The sequence below is a fragment of the Myxine glutinosa genome, chromosome 1 (assembly GCF_964187855.1).
Source record: "Myxine glutinosa chromosome 1, kmMyxGlut1.1, whole genome shotgun sequence".
Taxonomy (NCBI): Eukaryota; Metazoa; Chordata; class Myxini; order Myxiniformes; family Myxinidae; genus Myxine; species Myxine glutinosa.
This window is the reverse complement of record NC_136261.1, coordinates 110,903,170-110,931,131: the sequence shown is the minus strand read 5'-3', so window position 1 is coordinate 110,931,131 and position 27,962 is coordinate 110,903,170. Positions and strand designations below refer to the sequence as shown.

Sequence of the window (27,962 nt, the reverse complement as noted above, 5' to 3'; positions counted from 1 at the left end):
TCCAAGTGAGCTCCAATCGGTGGAGGCGTCGTGGTGCACCGGGCTAAGGCGGGCCACGATGACGTATCAACGATGAGATCGAGAGCTGCAAGCAAACTGCTAAAGGTTCGAACCCTCGATCCTGGGCCCCCGCAGGTGTTGCGCCGCGGAAAATGAGCCTTCAAGCCAAAGACGTCCGGACGGACGCCCCGGGCACCCGGGCCTCCACCCTTTTGAATCTAAACCAATTAATCAATAATTAATCACTGAAAAGCTAATTAATGCATTTGAAATCGTCCACCGTTCCTTGTCGTGACGTCACATTCAACCGACCGTAAAATGAAATGTTGTTGTTTTTTTGAAAGATATTTAAATAATCTCGTTGACCCTTAAGGACTTATATATATATATATAAAACCCTTCGGTTTATAATTATATATAAAATCGATGGACCATCCACAGGGTAAAGGAAAGAATAAAAGAAAAAAATATCACTTCCCGTTCCAGATCCAGGAAGTTGACCCCCAGAGGAAGAAGAAGAAGAACAACCACCCTCCGGCTCGTCACTCGTCACTCGTCACTCGTCGTCCTCGGGCACACTGCAACTGTAAGTTGTAGGTGCAGGTAGTTGCACAGTCTCTGTGGTACGCTGCTTGTAGGTGCAGGTAGTTGGACAGTCTCTGTGGTACGCTGCTTGTTGGTTTCGGCAGTTGCACAGTCGCTGTGGTACGCTGCTTGTTGGTGTAGGTAGTTGCACAGTCTCTGTGGTGCGCTGCTTGTTGGTTTCGGCAGTTGCACAGTCTCTGTGGTACGCTGCTTGTAGGTGTAGGTAGTTGCACAGTCTCTGTGGTATGCTGCTTGTATGTGTAGGTAGTTGCACAGTCTCTGTGGTATGCTGCTTGTTGGTGTAGGTAGTTGGACATTCTTTGTGGTATGCTGCTTGTATGTGTAGGTAGTTGCACAGTCTCTGTGGTATGCTGCTTGTAGGTGTAGGTAGTTGCACAGTCGCTGTGTTATGCTGCTTGTAGGTGTAGGTCGTTGCACAGTCTCTGTGGTATTCTGCTTGTAGGTGTAGGTAGTTGCACAGTCGCTGTGGTATGCTGTTTGTTGGTTTCGGTAGTTGCACAGTCTCTGTGGGATGCTGCTTGTCGGTGTTGGTCGTTGCACAGTCTCTGCGTTATGCTGCTTGTAGGTGGAGGTAGTGGGACAGTCTTTGTCGTATGCTGCTTGTAGGTGTAGGTAGTTGCACAGTCTCTGTGGTATGCTGCTTGTAGGTGTAGGTAGTTGCACAGTCTCTGTGGTATGCTGCTTGAAGGTGTAGGTAGTTGCACAGTCTCTGTTGGATGCTGCTTGTCGGTGAACATAGTTGCACAGTCGCTGTGGTGTGCTGCTTGTAGGTGGAGGTAGTGGGACAGTCTTTGTCGTATGCTGCTTGTAGGTGTACATAGTTGCACAGTCGCTGTGGTATACTGCTTGTAGGTGTAGGTAGTTGCACAGTCTCTGTGGTATGCTGCTTGTAGGTGTAGGTAGTTGCACAGTCTCTGTTGGATGCTGCTTGTCGGTGAACATAGTTGCACAGTCGCTGTGGTGTGCTGCTTGTAGGTGTAGGTCGTTGCACAGTCTCTGTGGTATGCTGCTTGTAGGTGAAGGTAGTTGCACAGTCCTGTGGTATGCTGCTTGTAGGTGTACATAGTTGCACAGTCGCTGTGGTATGCTGCTTGTAGGTGTAGGTAGTTGCACAGTCTGTGTGGTATGCTGCTTGTAGGTGGAGGTAGTTGCACAGTCTCTGTGGTATACTGCTTGTAGGTGTAGGTAGTTGCATAGTCTCTGTGGGATGCTGCTTGTAGGTGCAGGTAGTTGCACAGTCTCTGTGGTACGCTGCTTGTAGGTGTAGGTAGTTGCACAGTCTCTGTGGTGCGCTGCTTGTTGGTTTCGGCAGTTGCACAGTCTCTGTGGTATGCTGCTTGTAGGTGAAGGTAGTTGCACAGTCTCTGTGGTACGCTGCTTGTAGGTGCAGGTAGTTGGACAGTCTCTCTGGTGCGCTGCTTGTAGGTGCAGGTAGTTGCACAGTCTCTGTGGTACGCTGCTTGTAGGTGCAGGTAGTTGCACAGTCTCTGTGGTGCGCTGCTTGTTGGTTTCGGCAGTTGCACAGTCTCTGTGGTACGCTGCTTGTAGGTGCAGGTAGTTGGACAGTCTCTGTGGTACGCTGCTTGTTGGTTTCGGCAGTTGCACAGTCTCTGTGGTACGTTGCTTGTTGGTGTAGGTAGTTGCACAGTCTCTGTGGTGCGCTGCTTGTTGGTTTCGGCAGTTGCACAGTCTCTGTCGTACGCTGCTTGTTGTTGTATCTAGTTGGACAGTCTCTGTGGTATGCTGCTTGAAGGTGGAGGTAGTTGGACAGTGTCTGTGGTATGCTGCTTGTCGGTGTACATAGCTGCACAGTCGCTGTGGTATGCTGGTTGTAGGTGTAGGTAGTTGCACAGTCGCTGTGGTATGCTGCTTGTAGGTGCAGGTAGTTGCACAGTCTCTGTGGTGCGCTGCTTGTAGGTGCAGGTAGTTGCACAGTCTCTGTGGTACGCTGCTTGTAGGTGCAGGTAGTTGCACAGTCTCTGTGGTGCGCTGCTTGTTGGTTTCGGCAGTTGCACAGTCTCTGTGGTACGCTGCTTGTAGGTGCAGGTAGTTGGACAGTCTCTGTGGTACGCTGCTTGTTGGTGTCGGCAGTTGCACAGTCTCTGTGGTACGTTGCTTGTTGGTGTAGGTAGTTGCACAGTCTCTGTGGTGCGCTGCTTGTTGGTTTCGGCAGTTGCACAGTCTCTGTCGTACGCTGCTTGTTGTTGTATCTAGTTGGACAGTCTCTGTGGTATGCTGCTTGGAGGTGGAGGTAGTTGGACAGTCTCTGTGGTATGCTGCTTGTCGGTGTACATAGTTGCACAGTCGCTGTGGTATGCTGCTTGTAGGTGTAGGTAGTTGCACAGTCGCTGTGGTATGCTGCTTGTAGGTGCAGGTAGTTGCACAGTCTCTGTGGTGCGCTGCTTGTTGGTTTCGGCAGTTGCACAGTCTCTGTGGTACACTGCTTGTAGGTGCAGGTAGTTGCACAGTCTCTGTGGTACGCTGCTTGTAGGTGCAGGTAGTTGCACAGTCTCTGTGGTGCGCTGCTTGTTGGTTTCGGCAGTTGCACAGTCTCTGTGGTACGCTGCTTGTAGGTGCAGGTAGTTGGACAGTCTCTGTGGTACGCTGCTTGTTGTTGTATCTAGTTGGACAGTCTCTGTGGTATGCTGCTTGGAGGTGGAGGTAGTTGGACAGTCTCTGTGGTATGCTGCTTGTCGGTGTACATAGTTGCACAGTCTCTGTGGTGCGCTGCTTGTAGGTGTAGGTAGTTGCACAGTCTCTGTGGTACACTGCTTGTTGTTGTATCTAGTTGGACAGTCTCTGTGGTATGCTGCTTGGAGGTGGAGGTAGTTGGACAGTCTCTGTGGTATGCTGCTTGTCAGTGTACATAGTTGCACAGTCGCTGTGGTATGCTGCTTGTAGGTGTAGGTAGTTGCACAGTCGCTGTGGTATGCTGCTTGTAGGTGTAGGTAGTTGCACAGTCTCTGTGGTATGCTGCTTGTAGGTGTAGGTAGTTGCACAGTCTGTGGGATGCTGCTTGTAGGTGTAGGTAGTTGCACAGTCGCTGTGGTATGCTGCTTGTTGGTGTACGTAGTTGCACAGTCGCTGTGGTATGCTGCTTGTATGTGTATGTAGTTGGACAGTCGCTGTGGCATGCTGCTTGTTGGTGTAGGTAGTTGCACATTCGCTGTGGTATTCTGCTTGTATGTGTAGGTAGTTGCACAGTCGCTGTGGTATGCTGCTTGTATGTGTAGGTAGTTGCACATTCGCTGTGGTATGCTGCTTGTATGTGTAGGTAGTTGTAGTGTCGCTGTGGTATGCTGCTTGTTGGTGTAGGTAGTTGCACAGTCGCTGTGGTATGCTCCTTGTATGTGTAGGTTGTTGCACAGTCGCTGTGGTATGCTGCTTGTCGGTGTACGTAGTTGCACAGTCTCTGTGGGATGCTGCTTGTAGGTGTAGGTAGTTGCACAGTCTCTGTGGTATGCTGCTGGAAGGTGTAGGTAGTTGCACACTGCACAGTCTGTGGTATGCTGCTTGTAGGTGTACATAGTTGCACAGTCGCTGTGGTATACTGCTTGTAGGTGTAGGTAGTTGCACAGTCTCTGTGGTACGCTGCTTGTTGGTGAACATAGTTGCACAGTCGCAGTGGTGTGCTGCTTGTAGGTGTAGGTCGTTGCACAGTCTCTGTGGTATGCTGCTTGTAGGTGAAGGTAGTTGCACAGTCCTGTGGTATGCTGCTTGTAGGTGTACATAGTTGCACAGTCGCTGTGGTATGCTGCTTGTAGGTGTAGGTAGTTGCACAGTCTCTGTGGTATACTGCTTGTAGGTGTAGGTAGTTGCATAGTCTCTGTGGGATGCTGCTTGTAGGTGCAGGTAGTTGCACAGTCTCTGTGGTACGCTGCTTGTAGGTGCAGGTAGTTGCACAGTCTCTGTGGTGCGCTGCTTGTTGGTTTCGGCAGTTGCACAGTCTCTGTGGTACGCTGCTTGTAGGTGCAGGTAGTTGGACAGTCTCTGTGGTGCGCTGCTTGTAGGTGCAGGTAGTTGCACAGTCTCTGTGGTACGCTGCTTGTAGGTGCAGGTAGTTGCACAGTCTCTGTGGTGCGCTGCTTGTTGGTTTCGGCAGTTGCACAGTCTCTGTGGTACGCTGCTTGTAGGTGCAGGTAGTTGGACAGTCTCTGTGGTACGCTGCTTGTTGGTTTCGGCAGTTGCACAGTCTCTGTGGTACGTTGCTTGTTGGTGTAGGTAGTTGCACAGTCTCTGTGGTGCGCTGCTTGTTGGTTTCGGCAGTTGCACAGTCTCTGTCGTACGCTGCTTGTTGTTGTATCTAGTTGGACAGTCTCTGTAGTATGCTGCTTGAAGGTGGAGGTAGTTGGACAGTGTCTGTGGTATGCTGCTTGTCGGTGTACATAGCTGCACAGTCGCTGTGGTATGCTGGTTGTAGGTGTAGGTAGTTGCACAGTCGCTGTGGTATTCTGCTTGTAGGTGCAGGTAGTTGCACAGTCTCTGTGGTGCGCTGCTTGTAGGTGCAGGTAGTTGCACAGTCTCTGTGGTACGCTGCTTGTAGGTGCATGTGGTTGCACAGTCTCTGTGGTGCGCTGCTTGTTGGTTTCGGCAGTTGCACATTCTCTGTGGTACGCTGCTTGTAGGTGCAGGTAGTTGGACAGTCTCTGTGGTACGCTGCTTGTTGGTTTCGGCAGTTGCACAGTCTCTGTGGTACGTTGCTTGTTGGTGTAGGTAGTTGCACAGTCTCTGTGGTGCGCTGCTTGTTGGTTTCGGCAGTTGCACAGTCTCTGTCGTACGCTGCTTGTTGTTGTATCTAGTTGGACAGTCTCTGTGGTATGCTGCTTGGAGGTGGAGGTAGTTGGACAGTCTCTGTGGTATGCTGCTTGTCGGTGTACATAGTTGCACAGTCGCTGTGGTATGCTGCTTGTAGGTGTAGGTAGTTGCACAGTCGCTGTGGTATGCTGCTTGTAGGTGCAGGTAGTTGCACAGTCTCTGTGGTGCGCTGCTTGTTGGTTTCGGCAGTTGCACAGTCTCTGTGGTACACTGCTTGTAGGTGCAGGTAGTTGCACAGTCTCTGTGGTACGCTGCTTGTAGGTGCAGGTAGTTGCACAGTCTCTGTGGTGCGCTGCTTGTTGGTTTCGGCAGTTGCACAGTCTCTGTGGTATGCTGCTTGTAGGTGCAGGTAGTTGGACAGTCTCTGTGGTACGCTGCTTGTTGGTTTCGGCAGTTGCACAGTCTCTGTCGTACGCTGCTTGTTGTTGTATCTAGTTGGACAGTCTCTGTGGTATGCTGCTTGGAGGTGGAGGTAGTTGGACAGTCTCTGTGGTATGCTGCTTGTCGGTGTACATAGTTGCACAGTCGCTGTGGTATGCTGCTTGTAGGTGTAGGTAGCTGCACAGTCGCTGTGGTATGCTGCTTGTAGGTGCAGGTAGTTGCACAGTCTCTGTGGTATGCTGCTTGTAGGTGCAGGTAGTTGCACAGTCTCTGTGGTGCGCTGCTTGTTGGTTTCGGCAGTTGCACAGTCTCTGTGGTACACTGCTTGTAGGTGCAGGTAGTTGCACAGTCTCTGTGGTACGCTGCTTGTAGGTGCAGGTAGTTGCACAGTCTCTGTGGTGCGCTGCTTGTTGGTTTCGGCAGTTGCACAGTCTCTGTGGTACGCTGCTTGTTCTTGTATCTAGTTGGACAGTCTCTGTGGTATGCTGCTTGGAGGTGGAGGTAGTTGGACAGTCTCTGTGGTATGCTGCTTGTCAGTGTACATAGTTGCACAGTCGCTGTGGTATGCTGCTTGTAGGTGTAGGTAGTTGCACAGTCGCTGTGGTATGCTGCTTGTAGGTGTAGGTAGTTGCACAGTCTGTGGGATGCTGCTTGTAGGTGTAGGTAGTTGCACAGTCGCTGTGGTATGCTGCTTGTTGGTGTACGTAGTTGCACAGTCGCTGTGGTATGCTGCTTGTATGTGTATGTAGTTGGACAGTCGCTGTGGCATGCTGCTTGTTGGTGTAGGTAGTTGCACATTCGCTGTGGTATTCTGCTTGTATGTGTAGGTAGTTGCACAGTCGCTGTGGTATGCTGCTTGTATGTGTAGGTAGTTGCACATTCGCTGTGGTATGCTGCTTGTATGTGTAGGTAGTTGTAGTGTCGCTGTGGTATGCTGCTTGTTGGTGTAGGTAGTTGCACAGTCGCTGTGGTATGCTCCTTGTATGTGTAGGTTGTTGCACAGTCGCTGTGGTATGCTGCTTGTAGGTGTACGTAGTTGCACAGTCTCTGTGGGATGCTGCTTGTAGGTGTAGGTAGTTGCACAGTCTCTGTGGTATGCTGCTGGAAGGTGTAGGTAGTTGCACACTGCACAGTCTCTGTGGTATGCTGCTTGTAGGTGTACATAGTTGCACAGTCGCTGTGGTATACTGCTTGTAGGTGTACGTAGTTGCACAGTCTCTGTGGGATGCTGCTTGTATGTGTATGTAGTTGGACAGTCGCTGTGGCATGCTGCTTGTTGGTGTAGGTAGTTGCACATTCGCTGTGGTATGCTGCTTGTATGTGAAGGTAGTTGCACAGGCGCTGTGGTATGCTGCTTGTATGTGTAGGTAGTTGCACATTCGCTGTGGTATGCTGCTTGTATGTGTAGGTAGTTGCAGTGTCGCTGTGGTATGCTGCTTGTTGGTGTAGGTAGTTGCACAGTCTCTGTGGTATGCTGCTTGTAGGTGAAGGTAGTTGCACAGTCTCTGTGGTATTCTGCTTGGAGGTGTACATAGTTGCACAGTCGCTGTGGTATGCTGCTTGTAGGTGTAGGTAGTTGCACAGTCGCTGTGGTATGCTGCTTGTAGGTGTACATAGTTGCACAGTCCCTGTGGTATGCTGCTTGTAGGTGTAGGTAGTTGCACAGTGTCTGTGGTATACTGCTTGTAGGTGTAGGTAGTTGCACAGTCTCTGGTATGCTGCTTGTAGGTGTAGGTAGTTGCAGTCCCTGTGGGATGCTGCTTGTAGGTGTATGTAGTTGGACAGTCGCTGTGATATGCTGCTTGTTGGTGTAGGTAGTTGCACATTCGCTTTGGTATGCTGCTTGTATGTGTAGGTAGTTGCTCAGTCGCTGTGGTATGCTGCTTGTATGTGTAGGTAGTTTCACAGTGTCTGTGGGATGCTGCTTGGAGGTGTGTGTAGTTGTACAGTCTCTGTGTTATGCTGCTTGTATGTGTAGGTAGTTGTACAGTCGCTGTGGTATGCTGCTTGTATGTGTAGGTAGTTTCACAGTGTCTGTGGTACGCTGCTTGGAGGTGTGTGTAGTTGCACAGTCTCTGTGGGATGCTGCTTGGAGGTGTAGGTAGTTGCACAGTCTCTGTGGGATGCTGCTTGGAGGTGTAGGTAGTTGCACAGTCTCTGTGGGATGCTGCTTGGAGGTGTAGGTAGTTGGACAGTTTTTGTGGGATGCTGCTTGGAGGTGTGTGTAGTTGCACAGTCTCTGTGGGATGCTGCTTGGAGTGCAGGTAGTTGGACAGTTTTTGTGATTTGGTGTTTGGAGATGTAGGTAGTTGGACAGTTTTTGTGGGATGCTGCTTGGAGGTGTGTGTAGTTGCACAGTCTCTGTGGGATGCTGCTTGGAGTGCAGGTAGTTGGACAGTTTTTGTGATTTGGTGTTTGGAGATGTAGGTAGTTGGACAGTTTTTGGTGTTTGGAGATGTAGGTAGTTGGACTGTCGCTGGTATTGTAAAGTCATATCTGGATTTTGATCAAGTTTTATTTCTCAGGTGATATGATTGTTGCCTGCCCTTGCCTTCTCTCAGCTACAACACCTTTTATTATCTCTGGGCATGCATGGTGAGGGCTTTGGTCAGTTTGCTGTTTGGAAATGTTCACCCAGATTCGAACATGGCAGCAGGTCGCATGTAAAACTAGACCGGCACTCGGTAGAGCGCATACCCCTGCCAGGCTGAACAGTTTACGTTTTGTATCCACTGACAGGTCGGATCTAGACCTGGACCTGAACTCAAAGCTAATCGGCTTGTTCTTGTCACTTACCAAACTCATCCACCAAGTTTTGTCATAAATCATCCACACCTTTTTGAAATATGATGCTGCATATCTTTTGGTCCAATCACTCAATGGTGAAGAATCACTTAAAATTTTCAAAAATTCTCGTATCCGGATTCGTATCTTCACCAAAATCGAATCGATTCGACTTCATCACACACTCAACCTGTCCACAATTTTTTGTCCGAATCTGGCCACAAACTTTTGAGATATCCTGTTCACAAACAGATACAGACCTCCATCCACCTTCGATGGCAGAGGTAGAAAGTCCAAGCGAGGGTGTGCAACCAAGAAACTCATTTTGCAATAAATGTTCGTTTCCCATTAATCGTACACTTTCTAAAATCAAATCTCACCCCTCTCCTCCAAATCTTCCCCATAACCCCTCCCCTCCAAATCTTCCCCATCACCCATCCCTTTCAAATCTCCCCCCTTGCCCCTCCCTCCTAAACTACCCCCTCACCCCTCCCCTCCTAGACTCCTCCCTCACCCCTCCCCTCCAAATCTCCCCCATATCCCATCCCTTTCAAATCCCTCCCCTTGTCCCTTCCCTCCCAAACTCCCCCCTCGCCCCTCCCCTTCAAATCTCCCCACCCTCATTTCTTCTCAATTTCCGCCCTCTCACTCCCCCTCCTCAAAGCGTCCTCCCCGATTCTTCCCCCTTCCAACTCTCACCTCCATCTCCCCCAACCTTCTGCCTCGCTCTTCCCCCTCCTCAAATAACACCTCATTGTGCCTCACCCAATCACCATCAAACCTTTTGTCCGCCCCATCCTTCTCTATCTCCGAGCTATTCTGAAATCTCTGACACACCTTCAACAGCTCTCCCTACCTCTTCCACCTCTTCCACATCTTACCCTGCCCCTCCTCCCCCCTGTTCTGTATCCGATGCTCCCCCTTCCTCTTCATTAACGGTATGGACCTCAAACATCCGGGGTCTTCGTTCAAACTTAACTGATCTCTCCATACAGGTTGCTTCTGTCAAACCAGACATGATCTGCTTAACAGAAACTTTCCTCCTTCATGATGTCTCTGATTCCTTAGTATCTCTCCCGGGTTACTCCCTCCTCCGGTATGATAGACCTGAGCCTCGTCCTGGAGGTGGGGTTGCTATCTTTATCAAAAACTCTCGTCCTCACTCGCCCTGCACTGTACTCTCTCCACCTCACCCCCAGGAATACCTCTGGCTACGGCTTCCCCTTTGCTCCCACCTCTTGTTCATATGTGTGTTGTACCGTCCACCAAACAGTGATGACTCCATCTACATCTCGCTGTCTGATAATATGGACCAACTTCTATCTACTCATCCCAACTCTCTCTTCCTCATATGTGGTGATTTCAACTGTCGTCATTCCAGTTGGCTGGGTGTGGGTACCTCCCTCACCAGCCATGGCTCCTCAGCAAAGGACGTCTGCGACTCACTGGGACTGACACAATCTGTCAATTTCCCGACCCGGATCTCAGTCAACGGAGCGTCTTCTCTTCTCGACTTGGTACTGACTAACTTCCCTGAAAATGTCTGCTGCTCCTCTTCTGCACCAATCGGATCATCTGATCATGTCCTTGTTAAAGTGGACATCTCTCTGACCATTCTCGGGGAGCCTGCTCAGCGTCGACGAGTCTGGCATTTCACTCAGGCCAACTGGCACGGTCTTCAAGCAGCCATCAATCATCTGGACTGGTCTCCCATCTCTACCACCTCTGACATCAACTCATCCTGGGAATTCTTCCAAAGTAAATTGCTCTCCCTCATGCACAGATTTATCCCATCTCGTCTTCAGTTGTCATACCCTTCCTCCCGTCCATGGTACACGGAATCTTGTGGTGAGGCTGTTGCCCAGAAACAACTTGCCTTCGTCTCCTGGAAAGCAAATCCAACGGAAGGAAATCTCATTTCCTTTCACAAAGCCCGAAACAAGTGTGTGTCCACCCTCATGAGAGCCAGGAAACAATATCTCTCCGTTCTCAAGACCGAACTCTCTTATCTGTCTCCCTCTTCCAAAACCTGGTGGTGTCTGGTCAAATCCGTTTCTGGTGTTTGTTCCTCCTCCATCCCCTCCCTTACCTCAAACGGCTACACAGCTGACTCCGCACGTGAAAAAGCTGAATGCCTCAACTCTGTGTTTGCCTCTAAATCTTGTGTCCCAAACCCATCCCTCTCTGTACCCACCATACCCAGTCGTACCCAGCTGCTCCTGGACTCCGTGTCCTTTCCTCCTGACAAGGTGGAAAAGTTTGTCAACCCTCGACTCTGATTCTGCAACTGGACCCGACGGCATCAGCCCACGGGTCCTAAAATCCTGCTCTGCCGCTCTATCTCACCCTCTCTCTGTTCTCTTCACCCTCTCTTTTGCTCAAGGTCAACTGCCATCTGCTTGGAAATCGGCCAACATCACCGCTTTGCACAAAAAAGGTGCAAAAACAGATCCTAGCAACGACAGACCAATCAGCCTTCTCCCAATTATCAGCAAAGTCATGGAATCCATCATTGCTTCGGATATGAAATCTTTCCTCTTCTCCAATGGCTTGATCTCTGAGCATCAATTTGGTTTCAGACCAGGTCACGCTACTCTGGACATGCTGCTTCTGCTGTCTCAACAATGGATGGAGGTCCTCAATGCCAAACAGGAAATTAGAGCTGTCTCCCTCGACATATCACGTGCCTTCGATACGGTCTGGCACCCCGCTCTGCTCACCAAACTCTCCTCCTTTGGTATCCATGGAAATCTCCACGTATGGCTGGCTGACTTCCTCTCTAGTCATCGTCAACGTGTGGCCCTGAATGGGGTTCTCTCATCTCCTCTTCCTGTTCAGGCTGGAGTGCCCCAAGGCAGTGTTCTGGGCCCTGTGCTTTTTCTGGTCTTCATCAATGATCTCTCTGACTCACTTGAAAATCCTCTCTATCTTTTTGCTGATGACTCCACTCTCTGCCGCTCCATTGCTCTTCCCTCAGATCGGCAGTCTGCAGCCTCCTCACTCTCTGAAGACTTGGACAAAATCACAGACTGGTCAAACAAGTGGAACATGTCTTTCAATCCTGACAAATCCCACACTCTTACTATGTCTCTCCGAAAAGATCGACTGGACAACCCTCCCATCTACTTTCTCAACAATCCTCTCCAAGAAGTTCTGTCGCTCAAGCTTTTGGGTCTCACTATCTGCCATGATCTTTCTTGGGAAAACCACATTTCCAAGCTGGCCTCCAAAGCCAGTCGCCGACTGGGCATCCTCCGTCGTGCGAAGTCCTTCCTCGGCACACCTGAGCTCCTCACCACATACAAGGCTTTCATCCGCAGCTCAATGGAATACTGTTCTCCCCTATGGGCCGGGCCGGTGCTCTTGCCTCACACCTAGCTCGGCTTCACGCTGTTGAAACCAAAGCTTTCAGAATTATTGGAATCTCCCGCGATGAAGCTATCTCTGAGGGCCTTTCACTCACTCACCGCAAGCAGGTAGGTGGTCTTTCTGTCTTCTACCGACTCCTCTCCGGCCTTGCACCCCCAGCTCTCTCTGTGCTCTGTCCTCCAAATATTCCTACAGGTCGCACAAGATCTGCCAGCAACCCTCTGATGGTTAAACTGCCGAAATCTCGGCTCTCTGCTCACCTTCACTCTTTCATTCCTCTTTTCTCCCGCCTCTGGAACAAACTCCCTCACTCCCTTCAATCCCACTCCTCCCTCCAGGTCTTTAAAACAGCTGTTCACCACCATCTCTTATCTTCCCCCATCCAAAACCTTGATCTTTTCTACCCCCGCTAATTCACCCCAGATCCACCTTGTTTGAAATTCCAACTTCTTTCCTGGAAGTCCTGGCCGTGTCCATATGTTTTATACCTCTCCCACCCCCCCTCCCCCTTCCCATGCCCTCCCCCAAAGCCCTCGCCCTCTCTCAGATCTCTCGATGTCTCCATGTCTCTCGGTCCCTGCTCTCAAATGTTGTGATTGTGTCCTTCCCCCTCTCTCCCCATCTTGTCTACCGCTCCCGATGTTATATGTTTGTGTGTCGGTTTGTCTTTCTGTGTGATTAATGTTCGCTCTTTCACGAGCCTCGATCTTGCAAACAAACAAACAAAAAAAAAAAAAAAAAATACAGACCTCCATCCACCTTCGATGGCAGAGGTAGAAAGTCCAAGCGAGGGTGTGCAACCATTAATTGCTCTTTCTCGTTCTGTATGTTTTTGAACGGATAGAAATGTGTTTATCCAAAATGGTTGATGAAAAGTATACGATGGACCACACGACCCTGGATCACAGCTCAACGTTGGTGGGCGGGCATCGCGAAAATGCACCCTTCCCTTAGCTGGCTCACCCGAGAAGGTTCAGTGAGGCTGCCTCTGCTCAACCCCTACCCCATCTCACAGGATGTAAGGAGGAGTATGACCCGGAGGGAACTCTGCAGATGTGTGAAGTCACATGAGATCACCAGCCAAGGGAAGGGAAGAGATGGCCCCCAGTGCCACGATCCACCACCATGAGAGCAATACCCCTTGCCCTCAACATATCCACTGACCTTGGTCGTTGTGCTCACCCCAACCACTGACGGGAACCTCAAGAACCCATAAAATTCATGCTGGACCAAAGAGTAAAACTTCAAGAAAGGAATCCAGCAATTTAGAGAACACGACCCTGCACGTGATCCACTCTCACCCTCATGGATCTTTCGGTCCTACAATCGCCGGTCGAGACCTACCAAATCGCCCAAACGTCCAAACTCTATTCAAACATGACGGTCGGATCCACTAAAGGAACCCGCTTCGCTTTCCGTCTTGTGCGCAAGTGGTCAGGAGTACGCTGGCCCATCAAATGCAGACTGAATTCACGAGAACGGCACTCAGTATAGAGCATACCTCTGCCAGGTGGATAGTTTACGTTTTGTATCCCAGAGTAGACCAGAAAATCACAATACAGAATCACATTTAATCAAAATCATCCGTCCACAACTTTTGGAGATTTCCTGCTGTATCGTTTTTCCCATTAATCGTTTTTGTCGTTTTTGGCAAATCGTTTGTGAAACAAAATCGTTTTTGGCCCAATCTCCCATTGGTGACGAATCACTTTAAAAAATGTGACTCGTCGGATCCGGATCTTCAGCAAAATTGAATCGATTCTTCCTTGTCACACACACAACCTGTGCAATCTGTTTCGTCAAAATCCGTCCATAACTTTTTGAGATATCCTGCTATGTACCGTTTCTGACCCTATCTCTCAATGATGAAGGATCACGTAAAACATTCTCGTAGCCGAATCCGGATCTTTACCAAAATCTAATCATTTCGTCTTTGTCACATACACTACCTCACTGCCAAATTTTGTCCGAATCCGTCCACAACTTTTTGAGATATCGTGTTCACAAACAAACAAACAGGGGTAAAAACATAACCCCCATCCACCTTTGGTGGCGGAGGTAACAAAGAAAGAAAATTCTTCACGATTTGACCGAATCATTTACAAGTGCAATCTTAGACGAAAGTACTTTCACCGAGGATGGAGCGGGTCAAGACCCAATGCATGTAAAATATTTCATTGATAAGTTACATTGATTTGTTTTGCAATATTTGTCAACACATGTATTTAACTTTCATTGAAATCAATGGGAAATTCCCATAACAGGTGTATAACCACAATTGACGTTATTTACTTAGTTATTGACAATAATTTGCACCCCATGTCCACTCTTGATCCAATATTCCCCAATAACATCTCACAAGAACTGAATTGATTATCTTCCTCGTACGTTCAATAACAAGCAGGGCTCCACAAGAATTAATTTGAGCGTCCTTAAATAGGACAAGTTGATCGATTTGTGGGATAAATGTTACAAACCTGTATTTGTTCAAAGAACAATAATCAAAATACATTTATCGGAGTAAAAATAGTTATTCTCTTACATCAACAGCAACTTGATCAGGATTCCTTTCTTTTCAATGTGGAATATTTTGGGGGTTTTCCCACATCTCAGAATGAGGCATTCCTGGAAATCTCCTCTGAGGTTTCTCAGAAAGGTGAGTGTCCAGGTGTACCATTTGGTAGATGGAGGGGTACGGGGTAATGTTATTGTCGTGTCTGCCCTGTCGTGAACACCGCAGGGCGACACAGATGACCAAACGAGCTTTAACTCCAAGGCGTTCAAACCTATGGCGCACCTTCATTATACGCACGGGGGAAGAGTGGGTGGTGGGGCTGGGGGGGAGAGGGGGGGGAAGTCGGGGTCCACCAGCAGTCTTTGAACCTGCAACAATTAACTCAAACCGACACACAATTAAAATGTTCAAAATATACAGGTTTATTGAAAATAAATGCCAGCAACAAAAAAATTCACGTTAAACTAATATCCTAAATGGGACGTCCCCAGACAGACTCAAATACACACATAGGGAAATATAAAAGAACGAAAGTAAAAAATGTGTGTTTGTTTAGTGGGCACATAGCTCCGATCTGCTCTTAAACCTCGTTAGGAATCGTCCAAACCCCCGCGTCCTTGGCGGGAACAGCACGCTTTGTCGTGCAGCACGCGAGCAGGAACCAGGCCTCCGTGCACAGTTCACCCCTCTAGCTGTCGAGTGCGCAGCGAGCAGGCCGCGCCCGTTCACTCGTCTCTGCTCCACACAGCACCGCCGCCTCTCCGGTTCACTCGGCATGGCCCTCAGCCATCACAAAGCCACGGCCAAGCGTGCCAGAGTCCACAAGCCACGACCGCCTTTCCTCACGATCGTCAAAACCCAAAGTTACGGATATGAAATGCTGACTGCACAGCACCAATGCCCAACGCAAGAGAGCAAAAATGCCACCGTTCGCTATGATCTCCCGGGTGTAAGGGGCAGAAAATGTCGGAACAACGTCTTTTGTCTTCTAGAGGGACAGCAAAGAGGAAAAAATGTCGGGGAGAGCGTTATTTTAAACTCAATGCTCTGACTTCATCCGTGCCTACTCCACCAATCACTAATCCCATCTTAGCAGTCCTTGCGCCAATCAATCCCGGACCAATCACTGCTCTTCAGGGCGTCGCCTCCCGGACCTCCTGTGCCTGTGTGCTCACCAGGTCGGTGGTATCAGTGGTAGTTTTCAATGTCCTGCTTCCAGTTGGTTTTTATTTAGTGTTATAAATGCGTGATTGCCTGGCTATCTGTGTGTGTTGCTGGTGTCATAAGAAACAGAGGAAAATAACAGAGGCCATTACATACAAGGGATTAATTACCCATAGTCCTTCACCAATTAACATAACCCCACCCCTCGTGATGGGAACGAAAATACGCTCTTGCACGACATACGGTCTACCGGATCCCTACTTATGATACATGGGGCTTCTTCTTCTTCATGACAATCAGAGCACACTATCTATGCAAATCTACCTGGGCTAAGGTATTGCCTACTGCCCACCCTCCCCCCACAAACGTAACATTATTTTCAAAATAAACTTTTCAAGAATTTTACCAAAACAAATTTTTTTTAACACAATGTTGGGCTTCTGCCAATTTAGATGACCTTTTGACCTCTGTCGACAGAAATTAAATTTATTGCGAAGCTATTATTTTTCTACTTTGTGCTTATACAACTTATTTCGCACGAAGATTGTTAATAAAGGAGTATAAGTTGTGGGTGGAATGGTGCCAAACTTCATTTCCTCTACTCCTGAAAAAGGAGACGTCTTAAGACTCGATCCCGGTATTTTTAAAATATCTATATATATATATTGTTACGGGTCGCGGACAAGATGTTACTTTGGGCCGAGCGGATGGTCAACCGCGACCGTTGCAGGATCCCCGATTGGCCCGACTTCCTGAACGTTGACCAGATCGCGCCACAGGTATTCAATCGGGAAACCTCTAAAGCGACCGAATGTAAAGAGGAAGAGAGAAGAAAACAGAGTACGGAGGAATAACAGGATTTATTATACACACAAGCAAAAAGAAAGCAGTCACGTTTATTTACAACACATAAGACGCAGGTGACACAGTGCAAATACTAGCTTACCTACAGTCTTAATTAACCCAGGACAGAACAAACAAAAGACAGACTCACGCGGGGAATGACAGGAATGGCAGGAGGTGGATGGCTGGAGGTGAACGCTTGGTGGAGCCAACGCGGAGCTTGGTGGAGCCTTGGTGGAGGTGAACGCTTGGTGGAGCCAACGCGGAGCTTGTGGAGCCTTGGTGGAGGTGAACGCTTGGTGGAGCCAACACAGAGCTTGGTGGAGCCTTGGTGGAGGTGAACGCTTGGTGGAGCCAACACGGAACTTGGTGGAGCCTTGGTGGAGGTGAACGCTTGGTGGAGCCAACGCGGAGCTTGGTGGAGCCTTGGTGGAGGTGAACGCTTGGTGGAGCCAACGCGGAGCTTGGTGGAGGGTTGGTGTGACGGGTTCTCTCTCCTTCCCTCACAAGCTTCAGGACTCTTTCTCTCTCTTTCTTAGTCCCACCCAGTCCAACAACTTCCTCTCTTGCTTAGTCCAACTCAAGGCCTTCCTGTCTTCTGATCTCCTCCCTCCTCGACTCTACTCAAAGCGCATCTCTTTTCGGAAACGCCCCGCCGTGGGTTATATAGGCCCCGCCCCTCAACCTTTGCGAACCTCCCCCAAACGTTCTCTCTCCGCCCTCTCAAGCCAAACCCCTTGTTCATGGTTGGTCGAGTGGGGCTGGCTCACTCCTCCCCTCTATGACGAGGTGGAGGCACGCCTTTCTTCCCCAACCCTGCCTCGTGGTCAATGGCGGATGAAGGGAAAACCGCCCAAAATGCAGTTGGCAATTGGAAGGGAGGTAATTGGCAATGGGAATGGAAGTTTTGGGAGTGGGAATGAAGGGAATCTATCTCTTTCACTGGTGCAATGGAGTATTTCTATTAATGGGAGACACAGCCTTACCCTAAAACACAGAATTGAAGGAGCTGTGCTCCAACGCGAGTTGAAAGAATTGACGCGACCAAAGATGGAAATTCGTCCGAGTAGGTTTAATAAATGTATCACACTCGGGTACTCTCAAAAGCCCGTTTATCGGGCAGCAATATATATACACATTTATGTCGGGAAGTTTGTTCCCAATCGTGAAGTTCCCAAATCCGCTTCCGGTCCCTCGAGCGACGGGGCTTGCTTTGATCTCTCCACGGCATCAAAGTTTGAGTGTTTTCCCGTTCGTTTCTTTGTCAAATTTCCGCTGCGTATTTTGTTGTGTATGTGTTATTGTGTGTTTCTATTTGGTTTTGGTTTTGTAGTTGTTGCAAATTTGTGTGTAATTAGTCGTTTCTTTGTCCGCGCCTCGTGCGGCCTGGTGTCTCGTGCGGCCTCCTCGTCTCGACTTGTGCCCCGCCCCCTATATTCTCGTTTGTTCTTTCACCTCTGCTCCTGCTTTCTCAAATCCACGTTCTCACTTAGACTTTTCCCAGATTGTTTTCATGGTTTTGTTGAAATATTTCTTTAAATATGTTTAAACCGCAGCGGTGATCCCACCCCCCCGCCCCCCCCCCCAGGATTTCCATGTTTTAAACGTTTCCCAGTGTGTACCCTGGATAAGAATAGGTACGCCGTATCCCTGCGTGTCGTAGGAGGCGACTAAGTGGGTTGGCGTCGGGAAAGGCATCCGGCCATAAAAAAAAAAAAAACATTGCCTCAAAAAGAGAACCATGACAATTACAACTACATGTGGGCAGGGTACAGCCCGAAGTGGAGATCGGTTTCTGAGGTTTGGGACATGGAATGTAGGGACAATGACAGGGAGATCAGGAGAAGTGGTGGAAGTATTGGTCAGAAGAAGAGTGGACATATGTTGTGTGCAAGAGACGAGATGGAAGGGAAGTGGTGTGAGAATGGTGAAGGGTAGGCAGGGACAGAAATACAAGTTTGTGTGGCAAGGGTGCCTGGAGGGCATGAATGGTGTTGGTGTCCTGTTTTCTGAGGAGTTTGTAGACAGTGTGGTGAGTGTGACTAGAGTGAGTGATAGGTTGATGATGGTGAAAATGATGATTGGAAAGCTCTTGGTGAACGTCATCTCGGGATATGCTCCGCAGGTTGGTCGGAGCGATGAAGAGAAGGACATGTTCTGGTGTGCGATAGAGAAGCTGATGGAAAACGTGAAAGATGAGGAAGTTGTTGTGGTAGGAGGAGACCTAAATGGACATGTGGGAAGGAGTATGGATGGTTTTGAAGGAGTTCATGGGGGTTACGGAGGATTTTGGAGTTTGCTGATGGAGCTGATTTGTTGATTTGTAATACTCAGTTCCAGAAAGAGGATAATAAGCTTGTTACATACACATCAGGTGGGTCGACGACAACCGTTGACTACCTGATGGTGCGTAGGCGAGATAGGGGGCACCTCCGAGACACAAAGGTGATCCCGGGGGAGGAGGCTGTTTCACAGCACCACTTGGTTGTCTGCGACGTAAGGGTGAAAGGTGCGAGGAGAGCTCGGCGGGTGAAGTACCAACCGAGAATGAAGGTGTGGAGGTTGAAAGAGGTGACAGTAAGGGAGGCATTAAAAGAGAGGCTGAGTAGGGTCGAGGATGATGTGGTTGAGCTTGAAAGTGGTTGGATGTCAATGAAAGCTAGTCTGTTGGGAGCCGTTGGTGAGGTATGTGGATGGACAAAAGGACCACCAAGGCACTCGGAAACATGGTGGTGGGATGATGAAGTTGGAAAGACGATTGACAAGAAGAGGAAGAAGTTCAAGGAGTGGCAGAAGGCGAAGGGTACGGGAGCAGAAACAGCTGAGCATGAAAGTTATAAGGCAGCCAGGAAGGCTGCAAAGAAAGAGGTAGCAAAGGCGCAGGAGGCATGTAGGAAAATGTTCGGAGAACGCTTGGATTCGGAAGAGGGTCAGAGAGCGGTATTCAGGATTGCAAAGCAGATAGCGAAAGAGAGGTGTGATGTGATGGGGGTGAGCTGCTTGAAGGATGAAGTGGGACAAATCGTTGTCGACCCAGATGGAATTAAAGGAAGATGGAAAAGATATATGGAAATGCTGTTGAATACAGAGAATGAATGGGATGGCAACATAGAGAGTAACCCAGTTTTAGGACCGGCAGAGAAGATAACTGAGAAGGAAGTTGAGGAAGCGATAAAAGCAATGAAGGGTAGAAAAGCGGGAGGGCCGACGGGAGTTGTGGGAGATATGTTGAAGGCAGCAGGAAGTTGGGGTGTGAAGAGAATGACAGAGATCTGTAATCTGGTGGTGAAAGAAGGCCGCATTCCAGTGGATTGGGAACTGAGTACCCTCGTCCCTCTATACAAGGGGAAATGTGACCCTCTGGAGTGTGGCTCGTACCGAGCGATAAAGTTATTGGAGCATGGAATGAAGGTATTGGAAAGGGTGTTGTAGAGGAGGATAAGGAAGAAAGTGAAGATCGACGAAATGCAGTTTGGATTTATGCCAGGAAGAGGAACGACAGACGCGCTTTTCATTGTGAGGCAGTTGCAGGAGAAGTACATGGAGAAGAGGAAGAAGTTGTTTCTTGGGTTTGTTGATCTGGAGAAAGCATTCGATCGGGTTCCACGCAAAGTATTGACATGGGCATTGAGGAAGTTAGGAGTGGAGGAATGGTTGATCAGAGTAGTGATGGCAATGTACAAAAGAGCACGCACAGCTGTAAGGACGAAGGACGGGAACAGTGGTGAGTTTGAGGTGAAGGTGGGAGTGCATCAGGGGTCGGTACTAAGTCCACTACTATTTGTAGCTGTGATGGAGGTGCTGGCTCAGAACATAAAGGAGGGTTTACCGTGGGAGTTGTTGTATGCAGATGATCTGGTGTTGATTGCGGAAAGTATGGATGGACTGAAGGAAAAGATGAACACGTGGAAGGAATGTATGGAGACAAAAGGTCTGAAGGTGAATATCGGAAAGACGAAGGTGATGGCAAGTGGTAAAGCATGTGGTGAGGTGGAAAGAACTGGGAAGTGGCCCTGTGCTGTGTGTAGGAAGGGTGTCGGAGTGAACTCCATTCAGTGTACAATGTGCGCTGAGTGGGTTCATCAAAAATGTAGTGGTCTGAGAGGGTCATTAACCAGTGTGGCAGCTACATTCAAATGTAAGGTGTGCACAGAGGGAGCTGCAGATGGAGGAAATGTTGAGTTGGATCTTGGAGATGGCGTGAAGCTGGAAGGTGTGAAAACATTTTGCTACCTCGGAGACATGCTGAATGGAGAAGGTGGATCAGACTCGGCAACGGTTGCTCGAGTGAGATGTGCATGGAAGAAGTTTCGGGAATTGAGTGGCGTGCTGATGATGAGGGGAGTGTCGTTGAAGCTGAAGGGAAAGGTGTATGCTGCATGTGTGAGAAGTGTTATGATTTATGGGAGCGAGACATGGGTAATGAACGTAGAGCAGCAACGAAGGTTGGAAAGGGTGGAAATGCGAATGGTTCGACGGATGTGCGGAGTATCGTTGAGAGAGAGGAAGACAAATGATAAATTGCGAAAGATGATGGGAATAGAGCCTGTGATTGATGCTGTGAAGAGGAACAGGTTGAGATGGTTTGGTCATGTGTTGAGGAAGGATGAAAGTGACTGGTTGAGAAGAGTGATGGAAATGAATGTAGAAGGAAGTAGAAGACGGGGAAGACTGAGAAAGACTTGGCTAAAGATGGTGGAAGAAGAAATGCGGGCAAGGGGGTTAACAAGGAGAGATGCAGAAAATAGGGCAAAATGGAGAAGATTGTCATGGGGACCGCAAGGCTAACCCCCGCTCTAGCAGGGAAAATGGCCTTTAAAATGCATGTTGTGTTGTTGTTGTATGTCGGGAAGTTTGCCCGGCAAAAGCTATACCGGGCATGCCCGGGTATCAAGGGCGAGCCTTGGAAAGGTGAGTCTGGACCTGCCCGGGCGTGTTTGGCTGCGGCCTGGCAAGTCGAGGCTGGGCGTGCCCGGGCGCTCTGGACGAGCACTGGAAAGGCGATAGCGGGCATGCCCGGACGCTCTGGGCGAGCCCTGGAAAGGCGATAGCGGGCATGCCCGGACGCTCTGGGCGAGCCCTGGAAAGGCGATAGCGGGCATGCCCGGACGCTCTGGGCGAGCCCTGGAAAGGCGATAGCGGGCATGCCCGGACGCTCTGGGCGAGCCCTGGAAAGGCGAGAGCGGGCATGCCCGGGAAAGACGAGACCGGGCGTGCCCGGGAGGTTCGGGCGTGCCCGGGAACAGTGAGTCCGGGCATGCCCGGGAGAGGCGCGTCTGGCCGTGTTCTGGCCGGTGCAAGGCGAATGTGTGCATCCAGCGGTAACCGCTACAGAATAAGATATAACTATCGAACAGGGGTATTCTATTATTGGCTGACGTGTATGCTTGTGGACTAGTTATGGGACGCCCTTTTGACCTTTACACAGCTCCGGCGGAGGCAGGAGGCGCAGAATAACAATAATAATAATAATGATAAAGCACACAATCAAAAAAAAATACAGTCCTCATATCCGCAACAATATATATAAAACATCTTTCATGATGACAGAGTATTGTGATGCAGTTTCTGATTCAGGAGACCTTAAATCACCAGAAACCATTTAAAAACATTTTATGTGCACAACTTCATGTTGTTGGACTTAAATTATCTAACTTAAATTATATTATCTTAAATAACTTAAATTATCTAAAATATATGCATCTGGCAACTGGACTATGAAATGTTTTTCCCAGAATGCTTTGCCTCCATTCCCTTTGGATTTCCTCTCATCAAAACACAGTTAAATAGTTTATTCAGGACCTGAACCCCATGTTCACCGAGGCAGGTCCATACTTCACTCATATCTCCTCAGGTCCTCCTGATTTGCTAATTTTTATCACTCTTAAATCGGCTGTCTTGTCTTGCAGTACTTTTTTGTATAAATCAAAGATTCCAGGAGCAGCGTTTGAAAAGGAGTAGGTCAGTGAGTGTTGGTACACAGTTGAAATCCCACATCCAATCTTCCTTGTCTGACATTTAAATCGTTGCGATCCATCTTTGCCATGAGGATGTGATGAGGAATATAAAGAGATTTATGCTCAGTTGGAAACTTCAGGTTAACTTTCCCCACCAAGTGAAGTTAGAATTTGTCCTATCAAGGCAAAATCTTCTTCATGGTCGTGTCAACAACATGCATTTTAAAGGCCATTTTCCCTGCTAGAGCGGGGGTTAGCCTTGCAGTCCCCATGACAATCTTCTCCATTTTGCCCTATTTTCTGCATCTCTCCTTGTTAACCCCCTTGCCCGCATTTCTTCTTCCACCATCTTTAGCCAAGTCTTTCTCGGTCTTCCCCGTCCTCTGCTTCCTTCTACATTCATTTCCATCACTCTTCTCAACCAGTCACTTTCATCCTTCCTCAACACATGACCAAACCATCTCAACCTGTTCCTCTTCACAGCATCAATCACAGGCTCTATTCCCATCATCTTTCGCAATTCATCATTTGTCTTCCTCTCTCTCACCGATACTCCGCACATCCGTCGAACCATTCGCATTTCCACCCTTTCCAACCTTCGTTGCTGCTCGACGTTCATTACCCATGTCTCGCTCCCATAAATCACAACACTTCTCACACATGCAGCATACACCTTTCCCTTCAGCTTCAACGACACTCCCCTCATCATCAGCACGCCACTCAGTTCCCGAAACTTCTTCCATGCACATCTCACTCGAGCAACCGTTGCCGAGTCTGACCCACCTTCTCCATTCAGCATGTCTCCGAGGTAGCAAAATGTTTTCACACCTTCCAGCTTCACGCCGTCTCCAAGATCCAACTCAACATTTCCTCCATCTGCAGCTCCCTCTGTGCACACCTTACATTTGAATGTAGCTGCCACACTGGTTAATGACCCTCTCAGACCACTACATTTTTGATGAACCCACTCAGCGCACATTGTACATTGAATGGAGTTCACTCCGACACCCTTCCTACACACAGCACAGGGCCACTTCCCAGTTCTTTCCACCTCACCACATGCTTTACCACTTGCCATCACCTTCGTCTTTCCGATATTCACCTTCAGACCTTTTGTCTCCATACATTCCTTCCACGTGTTCATCTTTTCCTTCAGTCCATCCATACTTTCCGCAATCAACACCAGATCATCTGCATACAACAACTCCCATGGTAAACCCTCCTTTACGTTCTGAGCCAGCACCTCCATCACAGCTACAAATAGTAGTGGACTTAGTACCGACCCCTGATGCACTCCCACCTTCACCTCAAACTCACCACTGTTCCCGTCCTTCGTCCTTACAGCTGTGCGGCTCTTTTGTACATTGCCATCACTACTCTGATCAACCATTCCTCCACTCCTAACATCCTCAATGCCCATGTCAATACTTTGCGTGGAACCCGATCGAATGCTTTCTCCAGATCAACAAACCCAAGAAACAACTTCTTCCTCTTCTCCATGTACTTCTCCTGCAACTGCCTCACAATGAAAAGCGCGTCTGTCGTTCCTCTTCCTGGCATGAATCCAAACTGCATTTCGTCGATCTTCACTTTCTTCCTTATCCTCCTCTACAACACCCTTTCCAATACCTTCATTCCATGCTCCAATAACTTTTTCGCTCGGTACGAGCCACACTCCAGAGGGTCACCTTTCCCCTTGTATAGAGGGACGAAGGTACTCAGTTCCCAATCCACTGGAATGCAGCCTTCTTTCACCACCAGATTACAGATCTCTGTCATTCTCTTCACACCCCAACTTCCTGCTGCCTTCAACATATCTCCCACAACTCCCGTCGGCCCTCCGGCTTTTCTACCCTTCATTGCTTTTATCGCTTCCTCAACTTCCTTCTCAGTTATCTTCTCTGCCGGTCCTAAAACTGGGTTACTCTCTATGTTGCCATCCCATTCATTCTCTGTATTCAACAGCATTTCCATATATCTTTTCCATCTTCCTTTATTTCCATCTGGGTCGACAACGATTTGTCCCACTTCATCCTTCAAGCAACTCACCCCCATCACATCACACCTCTCTTTCGCCATCTGCTTTGCAATCCTGAATACTGCTTTCTGACCCTCTTCCGAATCCAAGCGTTCTCCGAACATTTTCCTACATGCCTCCTGCGCCTTTGCTACCTCTTTCTTTGCAGCCTTCCTGGCTGCCTTATAACTTTCATGCTCTGCTGTTTCTGCTCCCGTACCCTTTGCCTTCTGCCACTCCTTGAACTTCTTCCTCTTCTCGTCAATCCTCTTTCCAACTTCATCATCCCACTTCCAAAATGTTACTTCCAAATGTGCCCTTGGTCCAAACAATCGGCCCTCCAACATGGCCGTCTCATTACTTCCGGCTGTTTCAAAAGAGAGGCTTCATCGGCTCTCCAGATTGTATTTTTCACTCCGTGGGCAGCTGCGACCGGGCATAAATTTGACGAACTGACTTGTTGCAAAGGTGGCATCCTTTGACGGTGCCACGTTGAAAGTCACCGGGGATGGGGGGTTCGGGTCCGGGTTCAGGCTGAAGGCTAGCCCAATAGGAGTGGTCGGCGTTTGCCCAATGATTATGGTTCAAAAATATCGTAAACGTATCGATTGCATACGTTTGATTTGACAATAATTGATTGTCCTTTCTACAGGGGAAGAAGAGGTGAACAATCCAACCCATCCCGACTTTGTCCCGTCACCGTTTCTGCAGCCAGCTGACACAAGTGGACGTGCCGACCAATCTGCCGAGAAGATGCAACGCTGCGGGGGAGCATCCAGGCGGTCAAGTGCTTGTGGTGAGTGTTCTTTGTCACAATTTTAAGGAATGCAGACACGGCACTATGGCTCAGATTAGGCAGTGGCTCAGATTAGCTACAATAATTATGGTAAATTAAAGTGACCTGAAAAAATAACTCTTAGATGCCATTTCCTGGCACTTCGAGGCACACTCTGCAATACAATATTATTATTGGGTTTGTTGGCATGTAGGTATATTAATAGTGCTTTGAATGTCACGAAACAAATGTCAGTGATTGTGACCTTGGCAATGTGGGTGTCGGTGGATTATAGTCAGATTATAATATTGCTTGGGTTTCAGGCCAATACGCAGCTACGTTGTCCCGAGGGCCGAACGGCCGAGGTCAATATTCCGCCCTCGGGACAGCATAACGCGCATTGGCCAAAAACTCGAACAATATTTCCATTCTTATTATGATGGATGAAGGCAATGGTAATGGCTCCAATAATCGCAGACAAGCCTAAACTGCGCCACTCCCTTGTGGGAGTAGGCCTACATGACATGTATATGTGGTCGTGCACAGGCCACGCCCACGCGTGGCCAATATTTAGGGTGAATGTTGTTCGTATGGCGGCCATAGGCCATATTTTAAAACTTCGTTGCACCCACCCCCACCTTGTGTAAACCGACATCCCCAATAATTTCATTAAGTGCACCCATTTGGACCACATTAGGAGGGTTGTCAAGTTGTCGCGGTGTGCGGGGGTTTACGACAATGCGATTAATGTCTGCCGGTGTCAGGGTCCAAACGCGTTTTCTTGAATTCTTAAAATCACACATCACTCTGCCAATAATGGACATAGAGGGTCGTGTGAGGTGTCAAAATGATCAGAGTACTTCCATACAATATGGAAGCTGCAACCCAGCTGTCGGTGACATCTGCGGTTACCTCTGGGTCAAGAAATCTGTAAAAATGGTGAAATGTATATTTTGTCTTACATTTTGATACATCATAAATTGTCTTCATAACACAGAGAATAACGAAGGTATTGGTTTAATGTGTACTCTAAAAGTTTCCCAGTACACTGTGCAAAATAATGATACCACACAAATATATCTGATATTAATATTTCTGAGTTTAATACCGCAAAACCGAAGTGTACCCCCTTATTTTCTTCATGGTATATGCAATATGCATACAACATAAGTTTGGATACAGTCGATGTGATATTGGCAATTACTTCAGGTATAACATCGAGATAAATATCATGATTTTCGCGACTGCATTGCACATTATCAAGACTAAAGAGACCTGAATTAAAGATGCCTTAGATTATTTTGGCCACCTGTGGAATAATACACACAAACACAAAAATACACCATAAATGTTTCATTTGGAGATACAAATGTGTTTCATAATACTAAATGTTTGTCCAACAAAATCAGAATTCACTTGAATGTCCATCATATTTTCTATTCAGTTGAATGCCCATCATGTTCATGATTTAACTGAGATGTCGAGCAAAATAAAAGTTCACTTGAATGTCCATCTTGGTAACTATCCATTTTAATGTCTATCATGTTCACAATTCACTTAAATGTCCACCATACGGTAATTACAATGCATCTGAAAGTCCATCGGTTAGTCGAATCATCTGCTTCTGAATCAGATGTCTCATCACCAGCCAGAGAGTTTGCCGGCTTTGTGCATCTTGGTCCGCATTTACATGCACCAATGCATGGAGACGGACATGCTTTTACACGAGCATCTTGACGATGCACAACTTCTCTGGCATCCACAGCTTATTAACTCGCGGCAGGCATCTGGTACAGGTACGAGGCTCATTAGCTTTGGTACTAACTTCGCGCCATCGATGTGCTATCCACATTCCTCTGGTGGAGGAAGGTCAGGATATGCCTGTCCTGCATGTGTCCAGATCAGGGCTCGATAGGTAGCTCGCATGATGTCAAATGTCAGGGCATCTTTTGTTGGCGGTCGGTAGTCATTTTCTGAATGTTGCCAAATGATATTTCAGGATAAATGATGCAACATTCCCTGAAATATTGTTGTCGTCCTTGTCTTCCTTTCAGGTTGGGCAAGAACAGTGCTGTGGTGAAGTAGCTTGAATGGAGGCCTGATCTCGATTACCTTCGGGGTGATTGATTCGTTTTGGCAGTGCCAGGACCGGTGATGTCCTGGCACCACCTTGCCTGGTGTTCATGCTCATCCACCGATGGAAATGGAAAAATGAAATCCACCTCATTCAGCGGTTTTATACATCATGAATACGTCGAACGTCGATGTTATGATTGTTGCTTGACGTGTGATTCTTGAACAGCGGTTGTTCAAAACATTTTCGTCTTCAAGAAGAATCGAGGAAAAAAGGCATTAACCGAACTGTTACCTTTTCGCTCCGTTACCTTCAAAGTTATAAATGCTTGGGCAATGGGCATTCCGCCCGCCCGCCCGTGTCCATTTTTCTTGTGCTCCCCCCATAGTGTTCCGTCTTCCCCAATATGGTCGCTCCATTGACGAAGGGTCATTTGTTACAGCCTTGTGAAATAGTTTTAAAGCTGCAGTCATTGCAAACAAAATAATTGTACCTTTAACATTTCCCAATGAGAGAGAGCAAAGATTATTCATGAAAAAAGAAATCATTTGTGCAGAGAATGATCAGTTTTTGTTTTTACTCGTATAATAACGTTCTCAGTGACGCAATGAATGTGACATGTGACATGTGACATGGATATGGATATCACCCCAGGTATTTTC

At 48.3% G+C, this 27,962-nt stretch overlaps 1 protein-coding gene across 1 annotated transcript; it reads left to right on the top strand.

The window, feature by feature from the left end:
• The first annotated feature begins 47 nt into the window (after positions 1-47).
• LOC144891766 (uncharacterized) lies at positions 48-27,962 on the top strand. Its single transcript, XM_078776061.1, has 4 exons — positions 48-105; positions 487-586; positions 25,104-25,247; positions 27,281-27,962. Exons 1-4 carry the CDS (start codon positions 73-75, stop codon positions 27,304-27,306), a joined length of 303 nt encoding a protein of 100 aa, XP_078632187.1. The 5' UTR covers positions 48-72; the 3' UTR covers positions 27,307-27,962.

Bases quoted from the DNA above. Each gene is read 5' to 3' on its own strand.
- LOC144891766 (XM_078776061.1), top strand. From the start codon at position 73: ATGAGATCGAGAGCTGCAAGCAAACTGCTAAAG. The intron at 587-25,103 runs GTAAGTTGTAGG...TCCTTTCTACAG, and splicing joins TCCTCGGGCACACTGCAACT to GGGAAGAAGAGGTGAACAAT. The intron at 25,248-27,280 runs GTGAGTGTTCTT...TCTTCCTTTCAG, and splicing joins CAGGCGGTCAAGTGCTTGTG to GTTGGGCAAGAACAGTGCTG.